This window comes from Amblyomma maculatum, chromosome 1 (assembly GCF_055883805.1).
Source record: "Amblyomma maculatum isolate TAMU_Amacu chromosome 1, ASM5588380v1, whole genome shotgun sequence".
NCBI lineage: Eukaryota > Metazoa > Arthropoda > Arachnida > Ixodida > Ixodidae > Amblyomma > Amblyomma maculatum.
In genome coordinates this window covers 8,114,337-8,133,415 of record NC_139344.1, presented here as the reverse complement: position 1 = coordinate 8,133,415, position 19,079 = coordinate 8,114,337, and the positions used below count along the sequence as shown (strand labels likewise).

Genomic DNA, 19,079 nt, shown 5'->3' with positions numbered 1-19,079 from the left:
AGAAGTTCACAGGGGTCAAGTGGATGCAGCTAGCAGAGGACCGGGTTAATTGGAGGAATATGGGCGGGGCCTTTGCCCTGCAGTGGATATAGTCCAGCTGATGATGATGGTTAATATAAAATAATGCATTTGGTACTGCTGGATATCGTGCATATTTTGAACATTAAGCAGGTTTTGTGCCTTCTGTCCTGTATTGAGAACATGCTGCACTTGTCTTTATTGCCCTCTACTAACCTTATTAAATACCTGTTAAGGTGCTTAACACACTGGTCAATAATTAGAAACCTCTTAATTTGCCACCGTGGGCCCCAAGCATCTACGCTTAGCCATGTATGGCATTGCCTTTTCCGGGGGAAAGGGGATCGCACAAGAATGCTGAATTGGGCGAGTTGACGCGATTGCATTTTAGGTACGTAGTGCAAAGAAGACAAGGACAAGCGTGTGTGTTTCCCTTCTGTTTTGTCCTTGTCTTCTTTGTGCTACGTACCTAAAATGCAAAAGGGATCCTTGTGGTCGGGCTGATGTTGAGTGTTTGGACCTTTAAGGCCCCCTCAGCAGAGGCAACACATCACTTTGGCCTTGGCTTTCCGTAGGCAACACCTTTGGGCTGACCAATCCTGGGAAAATTGGCTGTGCTCCTTTCCTGTCCTCCTATCCATCTTTCACTTTCCTATTTTCTATTTTCTTTTTTTCCCCCTTTTTCCTGGCAGCAAGGATTTGTAACTATTCTGAGTTGCCTCATGTTAGGTTATATTTACGGTGTGCAGGTGGTGTGGGCAGGACTTGAACGTTGCTGTCCTGTCCCATCATTGGGCTCCATGGTGGGTGGCTGGCACTGTGGCCGAACAACAGTATCATTTTATGGCTACTCCATTTTTTTTTATTTCCAACCATTTGCCTCTGAATAGAGGGTGCACCAATGAAACAGCAAACTTTAAAAAGAATTAAAAAAAAAAACCTCCAAAATGACGTCCACTTTCCTTGCTGTTTTCTTGTTGTGAAAGCTCTCACAGAAGCAATTAGCCAAGGTTACAAACTAAAAAAAAACTAGCATATGGCGACATTCATTTGGAAGTGTTGCACAGCCACCAACATGAAAAACTTACCAGAGTAACCAACTTTGAAGACATCCCAGTGACTATCCCCCAACACATATCTTTGAATACTGTACGGGGAGTGATTTCAGACAGTGACCTCAAATATGTAACAGAAGAGTTTCTGGATGAAAGAACGGAACGCGAAAAATATTTTTAAAATCAATGGGGCACGAGAACAAAAAAATTCCTACCAAACACATAATCCTCAGTTTCACATCGAGCATGCTGTGATGCCATAGAGGTAGGCTACACAAGGACGACACCCCGTTTATACATTACAAATCCACGCCGTTGCTATAAGTGTGAGAAATATGGCCATGACTCTCAAAGTTGCCAAAGTCTATTCACATGTGCCAGGTGCTCTTAGAAGCATCCTGCTGATACAAGCTGTGAAGGAAACCATCCGGCTTATTGACGACCTTGTCCATCCCAGAAGAAAAGGAAAATAAATCATAGCCTTAAAAGTCGCAGAAAACGTAACGTTCAGAGAAACCAGAAAGTGCCTTTTGTCGGTACAAAATCCAGCCTACTCTGTTGTGATACAACAGGGCATGGCATCACACTGGACTTCAGCCCTGGCCACATGCAGTGTGCCTGGCGTAAGGGTGTTCATGCCCCATATGGAAGTAGCTAGCGCTACTCCACCACCTACCAAGAAGGCTGTGCGGACTCCTACAAGACATCTCCTCACTTGTGGAGGCCTAGCTCAAATGTTCCCGTGCATACTGCACAGACGTCCAGCTCATCTCAGGATGCGATGGACGCAACAAACCAAGGTATGCTATTGACGTACAGACGGCGAGGCTCTTTGGAGCGATAAAAAAATGGCAAGGCCTGAATCACCTGGTGAAGTGCAAACACTTAGCTCCACACTCTACACACATAGCAAAAGATAGCATGCATAATGGATTGGAATTCTCAGACTCCTCACTAACCTAGGTGACATAAAGGACATATTAGCTACATAGACTCACCTGTCACTCTGTGTTTACAAGAAACGAACCTGGGTCACCACCACACAAACGTTCTAAAAAAAATTTCAAATCTTCCACTGTGACCACGAGCAGGCAAGCAGGCTCTTGTGTGGCATTGCCATCGTAGTTAAAAACGGCATTCCAACTTGGGAACACAAACTTAAACTAAATTAGGAGGTGTCGCACCCACTATACTTGCATCCAAATCACAGTGTGTTACGTATATCTAGAGCCAGGCATTATAGTGACCATCCATTATTTAGAAGAGCTTACCAGGTACCAGAGTTGTTATTGGTAGTAGGAGGTTTTAGCGCCCACTCCTATTTTTAGATAAGTGGAAAATCTGACTCTAGAGGGCAAGTCAATGAGGAATTTATGTTAAGTAATAATCTTTGTTGAACACGGGTAAGCCTACCTACTGCTCCCAGAGCTCAGGCAAAATTACTGTATTTTCCGGTTTATTAGATGCACCTCAATTTATTCAGTTTAGGGCAATAAGACTTGACTACCTGTATGCATGCATACTCGACCATTGCATTCTATGTGCTTGAGAGAAAATTTGTTACGTGCGTGTGCAAATGGACGTCGCCACCTTTTGGCATTTTGTCAGTGAGACTTACAATTTTAGGCACTATAACGAGTGTAAATATTGTAATTGAAGGCACCGCTACCATTACCGTTTCATGATAATGTTCGGCTATGAATATTGCGCAAAACGAAAAAAAACGCACATATGACGCATCATTGTATAGGACGCACTACCGAAAACTTAGTAAAAAAAATCTTGTCTTATACATCGGAAAATATGGTAGCTGGTTATTCTAATCTTTTATTTACCCTCCATTTACAGACTTTAAATGGGACGTTTCAGATAACCCCTATGGAAATTATTACTTTCCTGTACTAATCAGCTTCATCAGGAGTTCTTCCCACAAAACCACGCCATTGGAAGCTGCTCTTAGTGGACTGGCCACGTTTTCATAAAACGCTAGTCTGGAGAAAGTTTTCTCAGAGGATCTTAATGCCGATGCACGGAATGAAATAATTACAACCTGCATTATTACTGCTGCGCACCAAACCATTGCTCAGTCATCAGAAGTGGGACAACAGAATAAAAAAAATTTGCTATACACATGAATGTTGACGAGCAAAAAATTGAAAAAATAAATAAAGTGTGGGGAGTTTTTTATAGATACTCTAAACAGGATAAACTCACAAACTTTAAAATTGGTAGAGCTCAAGCATAATGTATCCGTTTGCGATGCTGAAAAGGCTTTCTGGCAAAGCTGTGATGCTCCATAAGCAGCTCAGTCACTTAAAAACAAACATGGCAGCAAGCTTGAAAGCTAAGCTTCAAGTTCTCTCGATTCACAATTCCTTTGCTGGCAGCCCCTGGTTAACAAAAAAAGTATTGAAGAAGAGGCAGACATATTAGGACAACATTCTTCTCAAATTTCAAGTTCTATACAGACGTTTTTGAGAAACACAAAAGCACCGTTGAAAATCAAAGTTGGGAAACAAGTGCTAGTGCATTCCTCCCCCCACCTTGCCATCACAATTAGGCTATGTTGCTCTTGCATGGACCTGTCCCATTTTTTTCTTCGTTTAGTTCTTTTTTTAAGCATTTATTTGTTTTCTTGCTTTTGGCAATCAGCATTTTATTGAATGCCCACCATTAACTCAAGCAATAGAAACAAAAGTCACAAGACCAACATTCCATCTCATTGGCTCACTGTGCCAGTGCCACCAAAACATGTTGGCTTGCCAGTCTTTTCATTGGTTGCCTGCTACTCCCTACTCTGTCGACAGTGCGTTGCGGGCATATTTTTATACTTCGACAGGTACTGGTTTTTCAGTGGGAATGAGCTCACCGGCAGCGCCATCGAAATGCCCATAATAAAAGCTCCCAGTGAGACATGCGCGCTTTTCTATCTTAGCTTGGCTAACTGAACTGTGCAGATCACACCTTCAGTCACCACGTGCACGAGTGTGCTGGCAGTGCACTCCATTTTGGTGTGTTACCAATGTCTGATCTGTTGACAGTGCCTACTCTGACGGGGCAAAGCTGAGAAACAAACTAGGATGAAAAAAGGTACTGCTTTAAATTTGCTTTTAATGAACCAGGTACTGTGCCTGGTCTGCACATATAGCACAATGTAGGGTAGGGGAAGGAATAGCTAAGGAACAGAAAAGATAATCCTCTGGGAGCTTGTGGAGTCCACTGAAGTAGCCTGGAAACCCTTAGGTTCCGCGGAGCCCAGTTTGAGAAACCTTGAATTAGGTTTGTGTCTCTCACCTGGTACATACGCAACTTCTCCGATATATAGCCTGCACATAAAAAGACGAACCCTCCCTCGAAGATAGGAAAACCATAACTACATGCTCTTATGTTCTAAAGGCATACCTTTAGAACATAAGAGCATGTAGTTATGGTTATGGGGTAACGCAGATGTTTTGGCAGCGACAATGTAGTCCCTGCCAAAACATCTGCGTTACCCTATAGTTTCAACATGCTCCTCCAAAACACTGTTCATCAATAATTCATACAATTTTCTCTTTTTATTTAACATACATGGGGAGAATGGAAGGTTATTGAACATTTAGAGTTTTGCACCCGTGTGCTGTGCGATGCCACCTCACCTTTAGGAACCCCAGGTGGTCCTCCGGGCTTAGATGCCATTTTGCAGCGGCCGAACATTTGACGCAGTCAGACAAGCACTTGTGAGATGCTCTGAAACACCAAAGCATTGCCACTCTTCGCTGTCGCCCAGGTTCTGGGTTTTTAGAAAATTTCACATGTTGCCCGGAACCAGCTCGCGAGGCAGCCAATCGCAAAAGGCTTTGGGGTACTCACCTTCGTTCTGTTTCTTTTTTTTTTTTTTTTTGTGCAAAGTTTGTTTCCATCATTGATCAAACCTTTGCTACTGTGCTCTGAGGATAAATGCCAAGAATTAGTTTATAATGAATGCCCTTGACGAAATGGTTTTAAGCCCCAATCTGCTACCACCATGGTACAGTCTTTCTGCTATATGTTATGGGACTGCACATTAACTCCTTTTTGCATAAAAAAAAAGTCACGTGAACAAATACTGCAAGAATACCAAGCTTTTCAAGAAAAATATGCAACTTATCTTCTTTTTTTCCATAGCTCAAAAGCAACAGTTTACGTCAAAAGTGGAATAATGCAATTAAAATGGGAAGAAACAGTAAACGGAAGGAAGAAACAGCTCAAACGGACGGGACATGTAGAAAGGCGAGACAGACACATGAGCTCATGTGTCAGGCAATCAAGAAAGTAAACATTCTATATAAAGACTGCATGAAGTTCGTACACTGTAAAGTGAGTGATAAATGGCATAAAAAAAATGAATACCTAAGTAAATACGCTACACCTAGTAAAGTCTGTTGTAGGTGAATGGAAATTATGCTCACACCAAAAACGTTTTATCGAAGTAATTTTTTGTTACTTCTGTGTCGAACACACTCACCTTACAATTTTATTTTCACAAAAAGACACCAACATGCCAATTGTGTGGAGAAGCGATCTCCATAAGTCGCATTTTATGTTTGTGCAAAAAGCTGGAGGTGCCAAGGAAAAAAAAACACTTCTCACAATTTTATGATCAACACATTCCATTCCATCCTAGCTCTCTTTTAGGCAATAAAATCCACTCGTTTAAGTTTTTTGTGCTGTTTTATTCATTTCCTCTCGCCATACAGACATAATATACCTTGTGTTTGGCACATGATGACTTTAGTTCCCTCTGTGTCATAAATTCCAGCACAACACTACTTTGTCTCGTGTGGGCCCAAAAGTTGCATCTAGTTATGGCTTGTTTTAAACTGAATTCATAAAAATGGGATTCGTGATAATAGCTTGCTGTTAATGCGTGATAATGAGCTGTTGACTTAAAATAATGTTAGAAAGCAAAGTAAAATATGACAAGAGGTAGAACAGGCACACACAAGTGCTGGCTGGCTACTGAATGCATTTGTTGCATGAGCACATAAACATGTAGCACCAGAATGGAGTTTTTCATGCCACTATGTCACACTAATATGTGCATGCTTTGTTCACATGGTGCTTGTGTGATAAATGCACTCACTTGCAAGCTAGCTCTTGTGTTGTTTGAGCTTTCTGTTCTATCTCCTGTTCAATATTTAATTCGCTGAGATTGTCACGCCTGGCATTTACTGATAGAAATTCTCAAAAAATTGAAGCTTGGTTATTGCAGAGCACAGCGTCATCGAAAATTCCATGAAAGTTGTCATTTCAAGCTTAGTACAAATCCTTCCTTGTTTGTTTTTGTTTTTTTATCACTTTTTGCATTCATTTACGTCTTTTTCATGGTCACCTTTTGAAATGGGAATGAAGTGAAAAAATAGTTAGGTGCGGTTCAGCTTGGCTGAACCCAGTTAACGAGCGTGAGCTCTGTTATGCAAAGTTTAGCCATCGACATCTAGGGCACCACATCATTCATGTCTAGACTGAGAAAGCGAGCCGCAGCTAAGCAGCTTATATTCCTTCTCCAGCAGTTGTCATGTGGAAGCGAGAGCACCATTTAAAACCAGTGGTGAGGCAGAGGAGGAGCGCACCATGAAGCTGGGGGTCAACACAATTGCGAGGCCGACGTCACTCACGGTTCGGCCGGCGGTGAGCCGAAGAGTGAGTGCGCAGCGCAGCTCTGGTGAGGCACAGATGAAACTGGCGCATGCGCACTACCTGGGTTACGAAGGTGAATGACCCTAGCGTATGGTAGCAGTAGAGCATAAGCTCTTAAGTACTTATTCAGTGTATTCCTTTGCGCAGTTGCTGATTTCTGCAACATAGGCTATGAGGGACACTGTAGTGAAGAGCTCTGGAAAAAGTTAGACCACTTGGGGTTCTTTTAACATGCACCAACATCACATAGCACATAGGTGCTTTGTGTTTTGGCATCATCAAAACAAGCCGCTGAGATCGGACCCTCATACTCATGTTCGGCATCATGTCCTAGCCACTGCAGGAAAGTGCAATTGCTGCTTCAGTGTTCCCGTTTCCTGTTGAAAGCATGGCCGTGTATACAATACCAGTTCATCGCTTACTGTGCTTGCACTGGGCCATTATTGCGCACCTTTCTGTGCTTTCTGTGGTTTTTGCCAGGTTGCTTTATTTCTTTGTGTACATACTGGCATATCTACCATCAGAGTGTAGTTTTTCATTGTCAGCATGTCAGAATCTGCATATGTGTATCAAAGATGGATTGCAGGCGAATGAAGCATGCTTGTATATCATTATTCATTAGCATCGAGATGCATTCAAGAGCTTGCTATATGCTGCGGCATCTTTAAGTGTATGCTGTTCAGAGGCCATATTTCATTAGCTTCCATTTTGCATTTCGGATCCATTTGATCTTCTGGCATTGGTTGGATGATGAAACCGTATTTTGCAAGCATCCATAGGAAGTGACTGGACCATTGGCTCATTAGCAGCCATACCTCAGCATTGGCTGCATGCTGCAGCCGGTGGTTAGCTGGCATGTACGACAATTGGCATTGGCTATCGACGATGGCAGGGCCCACTATCTTGTAATTTCTGACTGGCTGCTCGCTGCTTTCATCTGATGCTGACATGCAACCAAATGAAATTGGAGATGGAAGCTTATGGAATACTGCTCCCATGACGAAAGATTGGTATAGTTTGATAAGTGTTTTTGGCTTCATTATTCCCACAGGATGCCTTCAGCCAGCAGGGGCCTCGAAAAGTATGACCCTCATGCCAAAGTGAGAAACCTGAGTGAAGTCGGAAGTGGGGTTGTTATAGATGAGAGCATACCACTGAAGCGGTACTTCAGATCTGGCAAAGAGATGCTACGGATGGCTGAAGTTTACCGCAAGGAGGGGGACCTCGAAAGCGCCTTCATACTCTACACCAAATACATTACGTGAGTCTCCTTATCTTTCATCATCTTTGTAAGATGTGAAGTTATTTGTATTTCAGTAATCTGTTGTTTTGGAAGTGTACTGGTATGTACACTGGAAAACCTCATCTTATGATAGTTACCACCTTAACTCTTGTATTCTGTATTCTGTTGAAATTGTGTATAAAGGGGGGGAGGGGGGCTACCAGTTTGTGGAGCATGGGAGGCTGCCCTGCGGCTGGGCTGGTTTAATGCATAGCTTAACCCTTTACAGCCCAGTGTTGCAAATTCGCTACATACCACTTGCATGTTGTGTACCATTCCTTGGTAGAACTTAGGTACAAAGTTTGGTGTCAACATGTTCTCAATAGGCAGTGCTCGCTGTCCAGTAAAAATATGAGACCTCACTGAGCAAAATGAGGCACGAATGTGTGACTTCTAGCTAGTGTTTAACAATTTGTTATCATTCATTTTTTTTACAAAAAATTAGCTGGGGTTTAAATGTTTGGCATGGTTTTGCTTCACGCTTTAGCGTTTAGATACTGGCACAAAGTTTGGCAAAGTGTTCAACGTCTTTAGTTGACTTGGTTTTTGGGGAAGGAAAGGCACATTGTCTGTCTCACTCCTTGGTGCCCATGTAGACAAGCAAGATTTTTTGCTCGGCTCTGACAATCCTATAAGAGTGGTTTTGCACTAAACCTTCTTTACTGTTGTTTCTGGAACTTTGAGTAGTTCTGCACCTTTGATTTGGTTTTTCAAACTCTGATTATAGCTGTACAAAATGGACCAAATGCTAATAGTTGCTAGCTGGAGCATGTCTGTTACTCTGACGACAAAATCTAACACTAACAAAATCTCCATATTGGCTTTAGAATGTGGGTGTATTGGTAAGCATAATGTGAGTGATTTTTTTTCTTTGAGTCCTTCATAACACATGCATTAAATGTTTAAACGATGGTTTCCTAGGGTTCGAGAGTGTCAGTGTCAACTTGTCAGTCGTGGTAAACTTTCTGTGCTGTTGTGATTTCATGAAACACTGAGTCCAGGAAGGTTCCTACTGTGCATTTGGGCCTTCATACACTGAACAAAAACCCTTTTACATTAGGGAAGTCACTCCATCTTAAGCTGAATATTCAGAAACATACTATAGTTGAACCTCTTTTGCAATAAAGTCACTTGGACTGGCAAAAACCTTTACTACATCATGGTCATTACTATATCGGCTGTTAGTGATATCGCCTTGAAGATGCTGTCTGGTTACTTACTAAAAGTCTTGTTGCTTTGTGAAAAAAAAGAAACACTAAAATACCTTATAATCTCTGTATACAATTTTCTACTTTTCAGTTATACGATTTTTTTTTATTTACATTTTGTGGAAGTACCTCTTTAACATGAATGCAACGTGCCTACGACTATATTGATTCCATGTGAAAACCAAAGCCTTGCATGAACGCGGCATTATCTTCCACTGTTTCTGTCATTTAGGAGGCGGTTGATGAGAAATGCGCATGACAGTGAAGCGCGGCAAAAGCACAATGCCACACCTCCACTTCTTTCCTCTGCTGCCTTGTGATTCCTGCTGCACAGTGCTGTGAATGTTCAGCCATTTCTTCCTTTCTTTATTTCTTGCTGCACTTTTACTCTCTTTTACTTTCTGAACGGACCACGCCACCTTCTTTCCACATTCACAGCCAGCTTTACGTTGTTTTATTTCCTATGCTCCACATGCTTTCCCTCACGGCTCCAAGGCCTACGTAGAGTTGGCTTCTCCTCGCAGCTGCTAAGCCTGGTGGTAAAGCCATTAAAAAAAAAGTATTTTTTTTCTTCAAAAAAAAAAAATATTTGCCTCGCAATCCTAGGTAGCATGCATGTTACGATGTCAGTCTGTGGGAAGTGTGTCGTCATGGCCAGGCGCACCTTACTATTACTGATATTTATCAAAAATGTCTTCACTATAAAGAGGAAAAAACTTTACTATATCTGAGTTTTTACTGTATCGTAGTTTAATACTGTATTGTAGTGTAGTATGTCATGGCAGCTTGAAAAGGCCCTTTGTCCCAACATGCTTCTAACCTTTCTTTTCTACATAATGCCCTCGACGAGAATAGGTTCACTGCATGCTGTTTTCTTGAAACAGTTCAGGACTTGCTTTCCTGTAATGACAGCAGTTTTGTCTCCAGCTTCGATTGCTTTTAGTAATTGCATAAAATCCTTAATTCTCCTATTTTCTTAGCCTTGAAGGCACTTTATCTTACCTTAGTCAGCTTGTAGCCTTTTCAGTGTGCTTCTCTGACAAACAGCTTTCAGTTTGAGCCTGTGTTTGTGTTTGCCCTATTCATCATGGGCGGGAGGTCTGTCTAGTTTACCGTGCTTCATCAACCAGCGCAGGATTTTCACCGTTCATTCCTGGGCATACCCCAAGAGAAAGTTATTAGTTGTGGTTGGAATGGTTTTTAGTTATTTGGTTCTCAGCTTTCACAATCAGTGGATGTTTCAGGAATCTTGCTGTCCACAGGGCCACGATTCGAGGGCCATTTTTCTGCTTATTTTGCATTTTTCTGTTGAATGCATTGGGTATAGTTGGCAAACAACGAATAATTCTTCAGCTTCGCCTGCTTCTTCAGTCTAATGCAGCAAGCAAAACGTTGTTTTTCACTTTGCTCCCGGGTGGTTGTTTTTTTTTTTTTGCTTAGTCCCTCTTGACAGATGCTTTTAATCATGTTGCCTGATGTTAATTGTTGGCTCGCGTGTAAGCACTTGATATTGATATCGGATTGTCACAACTTTCCTTGCATTTGTGTTGCACGGCAGCATGCATCAGTTACGTGGCACAGTGCCACATGCTCTAAAGGCACTTTCAGCGCCTTTAGTACCACCCACGCATGCCCAGAGCAGTCGCTGCTTGCAACCAACTAATGCATCTTGCCCCCTTAGTTCCGCAGTGCATTATGTGCTTCTGTCAGGTGTCCACAGTGATTGCATCTAGTTCTTGGATCCCTTTGGAGCTGATTGTGCTTCACTTTCTGCTTGGCAGCTTTCTTTTGACTTGTCTTATCTTCACTAATGTAATCTTCACCCTGTCATGCGTGCCCACCTATCAGTGAAAAGTTTTGCGGTGAAGTGTTGGAGCTCGAGTCTTTCAGATTTACGTTTAAACCCTTGTAATGGGCTTTTTAAATGTGCAGCCTGACGACCTCATTATGAGAATCTTTGTGTGGAACACAGCGTAGGTGACAGGTCTGAGGATTAATCTGCACTTTAATGGCTGATGTCAATTTTCACACAGCACTGCAGTGCGTTTACGTGCTCTTTACTTGTGGTAGGTAATTGGCTGGTATGCTTTCTTTTTCTTCTGCATCTAGGCTGTTTGTAGAAAAAATATTGAAACATCCGGACATGAAGGGGCCCTCTTTACCTGAGTGGGATCAGACAAAGAAGGTAAAAGCTCTGTTGCATGAATGGAATAGGCATAATTCACCCTTTTTGAGTTCCATACTTCCTCCCTTAGTCTTTGCATATGGGCTTTTTTTTATACTGCTATTGGGTTAAGGAAATGTTTGTTTGGGTCATTAAATACCAGGAAAGGTACTAGCTGAACAGAGAAGTTGTAGAAAAATTACATTTGGTAGTTTACGTCATAAAGACCAGTTGATTCAGGGGTCCATGCTGTAGAACCTCAGTGATACGAATCTCACGGGGTCACTAAGGAATGCATATCATCTGAAAATTCGTATAATCAAAACAAACAAAGATCAGTGTGCCGAAGCATGGGAAAGGCTGTAGAAGAACTGCAGATTGGGCTAGTTGGTGTTGCTTCATAATGGTGGATTAACAGCACAAAATACACACAGACCAAGAAAGAGATGAGATACACGAACCAGCGCTGAACTTACAACTGATTTTTTATTGGGAAGAGTCACGTTATATATGCGCACACGAAGAAACAGCGCACATGTGCAGTGTCAGCAACCTCACATGTTGATAAAAAGGAAAAAAGTCTTTAAAAGCTCGAGTACATCTGCCGAACTGCTGCCCATTATGCAGCATATTCATTTCCCGAACAGATAGAGTAACACAGGCGTACTCACGCACCCTTCACTTTTTCTGATAATGTGAAAAAGCTCCGGCTACTAATCTATTGCGCTGATCAGAATGGACGAATAACACATGAGGGTCATCAAACAACGGCGTGCATTCGCACGAGGAACAATGCTTCGCTAGGTTAGTTTTTTTTTCTTTTTTTATCGAATGAGCGTGCTTGACATTGATATTGCACATGTGCGCTGTCTCTTCGTGTGCGTATACATAATGTGATTCTTCCCAATAAAAAATCAGTTGTAAGTTCAGCACTGGTTCGTGTGTCTAGTCTCTTTCTTGGTCTGTGTGTATTTTGCGCTGTTAATCCACCATTATGGGAAAGGCGTTCACACAGATCTGTTTACGGCCGATGAGACTTATTGACGGCTGCGGTTTGCCACTTGCGGCGCCTACAGCACGAGACACGATCGGGACGTCGGCGATCCTTCTCGACGTAAACTTCTCACAACGCATACGACACGGCAGGAGATCGCGACTTTGGCCACACGGTGCCGCAAACTGCTCCCTGTGCATACAGCGCAATTAGCTATCGCACTGTACTCACGGGGAACAATGTGGAGTAGCTATCGCGGAGTAAACAATGTTCGGGTCGTGCATGCTTGCCGCGGGCACTGCCACCAACTCGGCGGTGTATTGCATGACTGCTGATCGTGACGTCAGCTATTTGTGAGTCGTGCACCATCACAGACTTCTAGATAGTTAGATGTGTCTGTTGAATGAAAGTTCGGAGAGGTTGGCCAAAAAGTTGAGTATCTGGCATGCTGCTCGGCAGCAGGGAAGGGAAAAAGTAGAGCAAAAAGGGTCATGATTGGTGATAGTGTGATCAGAAGAGGTATGAAATAAATAAACAGGCACAGTAACTTGTCTCCCAAGCACAAATCCAGTCCCGTGTTGCTCAAAAAATGGCAAAAGCCATAAATAACTAACATAACTAACTTAATAAGCTCAAGTAGCTGTACCATGAAAAATATAGAGAAATATTTTAGTCAAGCCCACTGCTACTAAGGTCTAGCTACAGAGTTAGCGGCTTCATACTTACTGCATTATTTTCACTTTGGAGCCGTAAAAATTAAAAAAAACAGTAGTGGTGAAAGGTAGTAAGCATTCTTTTGCTTATTTGACCTTCCGGTGTTCATAAAAGAAACAAATCCCATAAATGTGGTCATGTTTTACGAAAGTCTTTTTCAGTGTGATGTTTTTTTTCTTGTTTTCTGGAATATACTCCCTGGTTCTGCATTTAATAATGTTGATGTTCATTTGTATTAATGCGATTAGTGCCAACTCCAGACCAGAGACCACTGCTTGATACTTTTCTGATCTTGTTCTGCAGAAATTAAAGGAAGTTTTTCCTATCGCGGAAAAATTGAAGTCTGAGCTTATAGAAAAGTACACCCAAGAGTACAACATCATACTCAAAAACAAGGCAAGTTCCTTTTGTTAATTGCATAAACCACCTAGCCATCTTTATGCTGGTTCTTCTTTCTTTTTTTCTTACATGTGCTGGCATACATGTATACTATTCATTGAATTACCACTTTTATTCATGTCAGAATGGAGGGGTTGGTTAGCAAGTCTTCATATTGGCTTGCTGATATTGTTTGGAGCAAGAGTTAATGGAAATAAATTGTGGGGATGTAGATTCATGTAGCAGATTCTCGATATACTCCACAACAGGAATTGCTTTTTTTTTGTTTTGGTATTTTCTGATTGAAGGCTTTCTGTGCTGTAGGTAGGAAAGTAATTTTTATCCCTTCTTTGCAAAAGACTAAACGTGGCGATGCCACACCGCCCGGGGACAAAGATGTTAAAACAAGTCATAGATAGGCTTTCGTGAGAAATTTGTTTTGAGTTCCAAAATTGTATTATCTGGATCTGCTCTAGAAATGCGCATTTTTGTCACAAGCACGAACAGAAACAATAAAAGCAAAATTAAATAGACAGTATACTAGTGATGATGGGTTTGCAGTTTTTTTTATTTTGATTCTAACTTCCTTGAACATGAGCGCTGCTTTATGAACTGCGGCAGATAAACAGTTGACGGGTCATTTGGCAAAAAAAGACAACAAAAACAACGGGTGAACAAGGCCAGACAAACAGGAGACACTCTAGTGAGTGTCTCCCTTTGGCGTTTGTGTACCACTGAGGCATTTTTTTAAAAAAATGCGACTCCTGCATTGGTCTGGCCACATCCGGAGGGAAAGAGGGTGCAAGTGCTCTCAGGAGTAGTAGTAAGTGGTTTTATAGACTAAAATAAAAATAATAAAGAAGGAAAAAGATTTTTTTGCCTGCCCCAGTATCTGCTTTCGAAATGAGCTGAAGCGCCTGAACTGGGGCGGCAGAAATAAAGGGATAGCAAGGAGACAGGTAAGAGAAATCAAAGAGGTGAGCGACAGGGAGAAAGGACAGTCTCTCTCAGGAGTATTGTGTTTTTTTTTTTTTTTTTTTTTCCTTTTTTCTTTGCAGCCGTTTAGTGGCGAGTGGTGGCGGCATAGGTGTGAAGTAAAGGGCACTAGTAACACTTCTTGTCATAGACCAGACAGTTTTTTGAGGGGAGGCAGCAGTGGGGAGAAGTCAGTAATGAATTGGCAACCGTGTTTGTGTTTGACAAACTGTGCCAAGTTGCGCTGACAAGTGGGCCGCTGGCAGATGCGGCTGTGAAAAGTTGCAAAGGGTAATGAGCGGGTGTTTTGGAGCCCTTGTGTGTTGCCACCTGATTGATGTGGTCCACTGTGCCTGTACATCTGAGCTCAGTGCAGTATGGGCTATGGGCTACCTTGGCATGGCCACCCTTTCATGCAGGCCAGAAGAACCGCACATATTGCTTAGTGCCAATTGTTGTAACAGGGCGAGCAAAGTGACAGAGCTGAAGAGTCGCTCTTTATACGCTTGGGTTTTTTGTATGATTAATTTTTGCACTGATTGCTGTTGTGCTTGAGTGTAGCCTTTTGGAGTGCAATGCATAATCACTGTTGAAAGTATACCTTGGGACACTTTTTATAAACAGCACGTAAGAGGCTTAGTTACATTGAAACACATTTTATTGTGCTTCTCAAGCTGGAAATCTCGTGTGAGAACAGTTGCAACCCCTGTGGAGCAGTAAATTCTTTTCCTAGCGCTAATTAGTGCTCATGTGACTTCAATGTAGTGTCATCAGCTATAATTGCAAGTTCTCCATAATGTGAGCTTTATTTATTTATTTGTTTATTTTTCATAAAGATTGGCATCCGACATGGTTTTCAAAAATTTAGTTTTGTTATTCTAATTGTGTGAGCAACTTCAATTGTTCCTCTTTCACATATATAAAAAATCGAAACCAAAAATGATCTAAAAATTAGCTAAATAATTTGGTTAAAGCCCTTGCAGTGGCTATGAGAGATGCAGATCCAATTCATTTTCAAGCATGCTAATGCAAGCCAGTAGGCCTATGCTTTTTCTCTCTAAAGAAAAAAAAAAATTTCATTGCCTGAATTGAACTTGTTCACAAAGTCTTTTATGGCTTTCAACGTGTTTTTCTCAACTTCTTATTTTTGGCCAAAAGTATATTTTGTGCACATTTTATGCATTTCGAGTACTTATTTTAATAGTTCAAAAACTAAAATTGACATTCATAATTTTTAAAGTGTGCAGAATGCAGCTACCTATGTTTCAATACAATTAGTGTTACTTTAATCACTGAAAACTCATTCTGTATTCGTGAACCGGCCACTGCAAACAATATACCGGATATAAAACTCTCTCAAAATGATACGTGCTGAGGGAGTAACATTAATTTGTGCATTTGTACACAGTTGAGTGTTAAGGGCCAGAAAAGCCATTTTGTTCTGATGTTTCACGCTTGCACTGCCATATTCAGAAGCTGCACAAGCATTCGCTGTATTTCGCACATACATAGCATAGAGAATGATAAACCATAAAGCTGTCTCTGAACTTGAAGCAAATTTGTAAAGAGGGGCTTGAAATTTCAAAATGGCACAGTTTTCATTCACCTTGCTTTAGTGATAATAAAACATTTTTGAGGTGCATGCCCCCGTTAACACGTTCAGTGCATTTTCTGTTCAAGGTGCATGCGTGCTGACAAGGTCTACACCTGTGGCATTGTGAGCTTTCTTGTACCCAGGAGAGGCAAGATGCCGAAGAAGCACTTCAAGAAGAGCGCAGAAAGAAAGATGAGCTGGAGCGGCTCATGTACGAGCAGCAGAAGCTGTTTGCTTTGCAGCAGCGACAGCAGCAGGCGAAAATGGCGGTGCCCGAACGGCCCGACACCCCAACACCTCCCAGTGGCATCTCCCCATCTGATGTATTCCCCATGCTGCTGGAGATTGAAAATGGCATCGCAGGTTCTCCTCGGCCCAAAACTCCACCTTTCCCAACGCTGAGTGACTTTCAAGTGCCGGATGTTCCTTCTAGGGCCTCAAAGCCTTCTGTCACTCCCTCGGCACCAGTGGAGTGAGTTGGAATGCACTGTTGCATGCCCTCCAGTTTCTGTGTCTTTCTGGTTCGTGACAAAAGTCGAGCACTTAATTGCACTTGGAATTACTCCATTCAGTCAGTGTATATGTACTCGCTGCATGTCCGTGCGTGCCTTTGGTCGTATGTGACAGGTGCCCTTGGTTAGACGTCAGTGATGCCTTTTATATGACAGCTGGCGTGCCTGACAGTGGTACTTAGATGTACACTGAATTAATTGCAATTAACTTGCTACTGGAATTTTGCATTTGTGTTCTGTCGGACAAAGTCATATGCCATAAAACCACAGTGCCCGAGACCAGAGTTGAACGTTATTAGACTGAAATGCAAATAGGTGGGGTCTGACAAAACACAGAGGCGCAAGTGCTCCAGATCCCATTTGTCCATGGTTTAGCCTAATACTGGATGCAATCTATCATGCCGTTACTATAGTTGGGATAAAGTCACACCGTGATGAAGTTATCAGTGCTGCTTTATGGTTTTGAGGTAAAAGGCTGCTGAAAGCAGGAGCTCTGCAGTGGCCTTCGAGCTCAGAAGAATGAATCGAATAAGCTGCTTGCTAAGAGATATGTCATTGTGCTGCATTTCGGGCCATATTGACCTGGGGCATTCTGCACCAGTTGGCGCAACCTTGGCATAACATTTTAATCACAAAAGAGATGTTAGTTAGGCACGTGCCCAGAAAATTTGAGTTGGTTTCCTTATGCGTAGGAAAAATGAAGACAAGGTAGCATTCAGCCAGAGAAGTATGCAGAGCATCTGACAAAATTTTGGCGGAGCAGAAATCAGAAATGGTAAAAAAGAAAGAGGTCAGCCATAAATCAAATCAGTTTCCTTTCATTGTCTTGGTGCCACTATTCCATTTGCTTGCTAGGATATCCGTAGGGTTTGCGCACAAGTCGGTTTAACTAGCAAAAGCAGAGAGGGTACTGTCATTACGACAAATAATTGGGTGCCTGAATGGCACACACCTTAAAGTAAGGAAGAGCAGTCCACAAGTTTTTTTTTTCTGAACTGCTGTTTGGCAGAGAGAACACTGGGCAGCTTTGAGTTTTGTTAGTGACTGTTTGTAAGCAAGAACAAAAAGAAAAGCTGCTTATTGCCTGCTGTTGCCTGCTGTTGTAACAGCAGTTGCTGCTCTGGTGGCCTCGCAGGCTAGCCGTGGAGCAGTAGAGTTTGACTTGGATTTTTCAGACTTGAAATGTATTTTGAAATAGTTGGGTATATAATAAATAGCGTTGTAGATAAGCTTAACCTCTGACCTACTAGCAAGAATGCAGTGAACCCATGGCAGTGGTGTGCTTCTTGGTTACCGCCATTCTGGTAGTGCACCCCTTTCTAGGACTGATGTATGAAGCTGCAGTAGACGGTGCTTTGGAACTAGCTGCTGCCTATCATAAGGTATCTTATTTAGGTAGGTTCACTTTATCGCACGGCAATGGTGGGGTGTGAAAAACTTGTACAAGAAATCAGAGGCCACCCTCAGGTGCACCACACGCTCACTGTCGTACTAGCACTGTCAGCAGGCACCCAAGGCGGCATATGCAAAGTGAATGCATTTCAACACATGAAAGGGATCAAAGAATATTGTTGGAAGAATCACTACTTGAATGGTTGCGACACGCACTTCGATACTTTGTGTGAACAGTGAAATTGAAGTGTGGTATAGTGTACAATTTTCCCATGTGTTTTACATGGAATTCTTTAAGGGAATGGTGTATGTGTGTTTTGTGTAGTAGCCAGTAATTCGCAATATCTGGGATCATTATTTTCGGCTTGATACGCATGGATTATTCATGTAGGTAGTTACCGTATTTCCCGGTGTGTAAGATGCGGTTTTTTGACAAGAGTTTCGGTAGTGCATCCTATACACTTATGTGCAGGTTTTTTTTTTTTTTTTTTTTTCCCCCGTTTTGCACAATGTTCATAAGCGAACTTTATTATAAAACGGTAATGGTAGCGATGCCTGCTATTACAATATTTGTAGTCGTTATAGTGGTCTAGAATTGTACAGCTGTCCCACTGGCAAAATGCCAAAAGGTGGTGACATTCATGCTCCTCATCCTTTCCACACTGCCAAGACAAACCAGATAAAGCCGACTCTCTTTTCCAGTTACAATTTACTACATTGTATGGTGGCTATCGCATGTGTGTTTTCTCTTTCCTAAATGTGCTTTGCGTGCGTCGGAGCGCCCGCACGCAGCAACGATCATCGCAGTAATTATGAGCGCGAAGAGGACGCCTGGGCGTTGTTGCGAGAAATGGCAGACCGCGTACCAAGGTGAAGCCTTTCAAGGCTTTGAGTAATAATAAAATGTTCCTGCTCTCACTGAGCAAGTTTTTTTTTTTTACGCATAAGTGTTGCCTCTTTTCTTTTTTTTTTTTTTTATCACTCACATGTGCATGTAACAAATTTTCTTTCAGCACATAGCACGCAATGGCAGAGAAAGCATATACAGTCAAGTCCTGTTGCTCTAACCTGCATAAAGTGAGGTGCGTCTTATACAAGGGTGCGTCTTATATGCCAATTGTATTGTTTAAAG

The 19,079-nt window shown here is 42.1% G+C and overlaps 1 protein-coding gene across 3 annotated transcripts in view; it reads left to right on the top strand.

Moving 5' to 3' along the window:
• Nucleotides 1-19,079, top strand: part of LOC146201593 (STAM-binding protein) — a 55,565-nt gene that overhangs the window by 2,436 nt on the left and 34,050 nt on the right. Inside the window, exons 2-6 of one of the 3 annotated variants that reach the window (XM_084587707.1) lie at nt 6,608-6,759; nt 7,786-7,995; nt 11,334-11,409; nt 13,400-13,492; nt 16,187-16,515. In XM_084587707.1, the coding sequence (XP_084443833.1) occupies nt 7,787-7,995; nt 11,334-11,409; nt 13,400-13,492; nt 16,187-16,515 (707 nt within the window). In that variant the 5' untranslated portion in view covers nt 6,608-6,759; nt 7,786. Of the gene's footprint in view, nt 1-6,604; nt 6,760-7,785; nt 7,996-11,333; nt 11,410-13,399; nt 13,493-16,186; nt 16,516-19,079 lie in introns of all 3 variants that reach the window. The other 2 variants (XM_084587706.1, XM_084587705.1) reach the window with 2 other exon arrangements.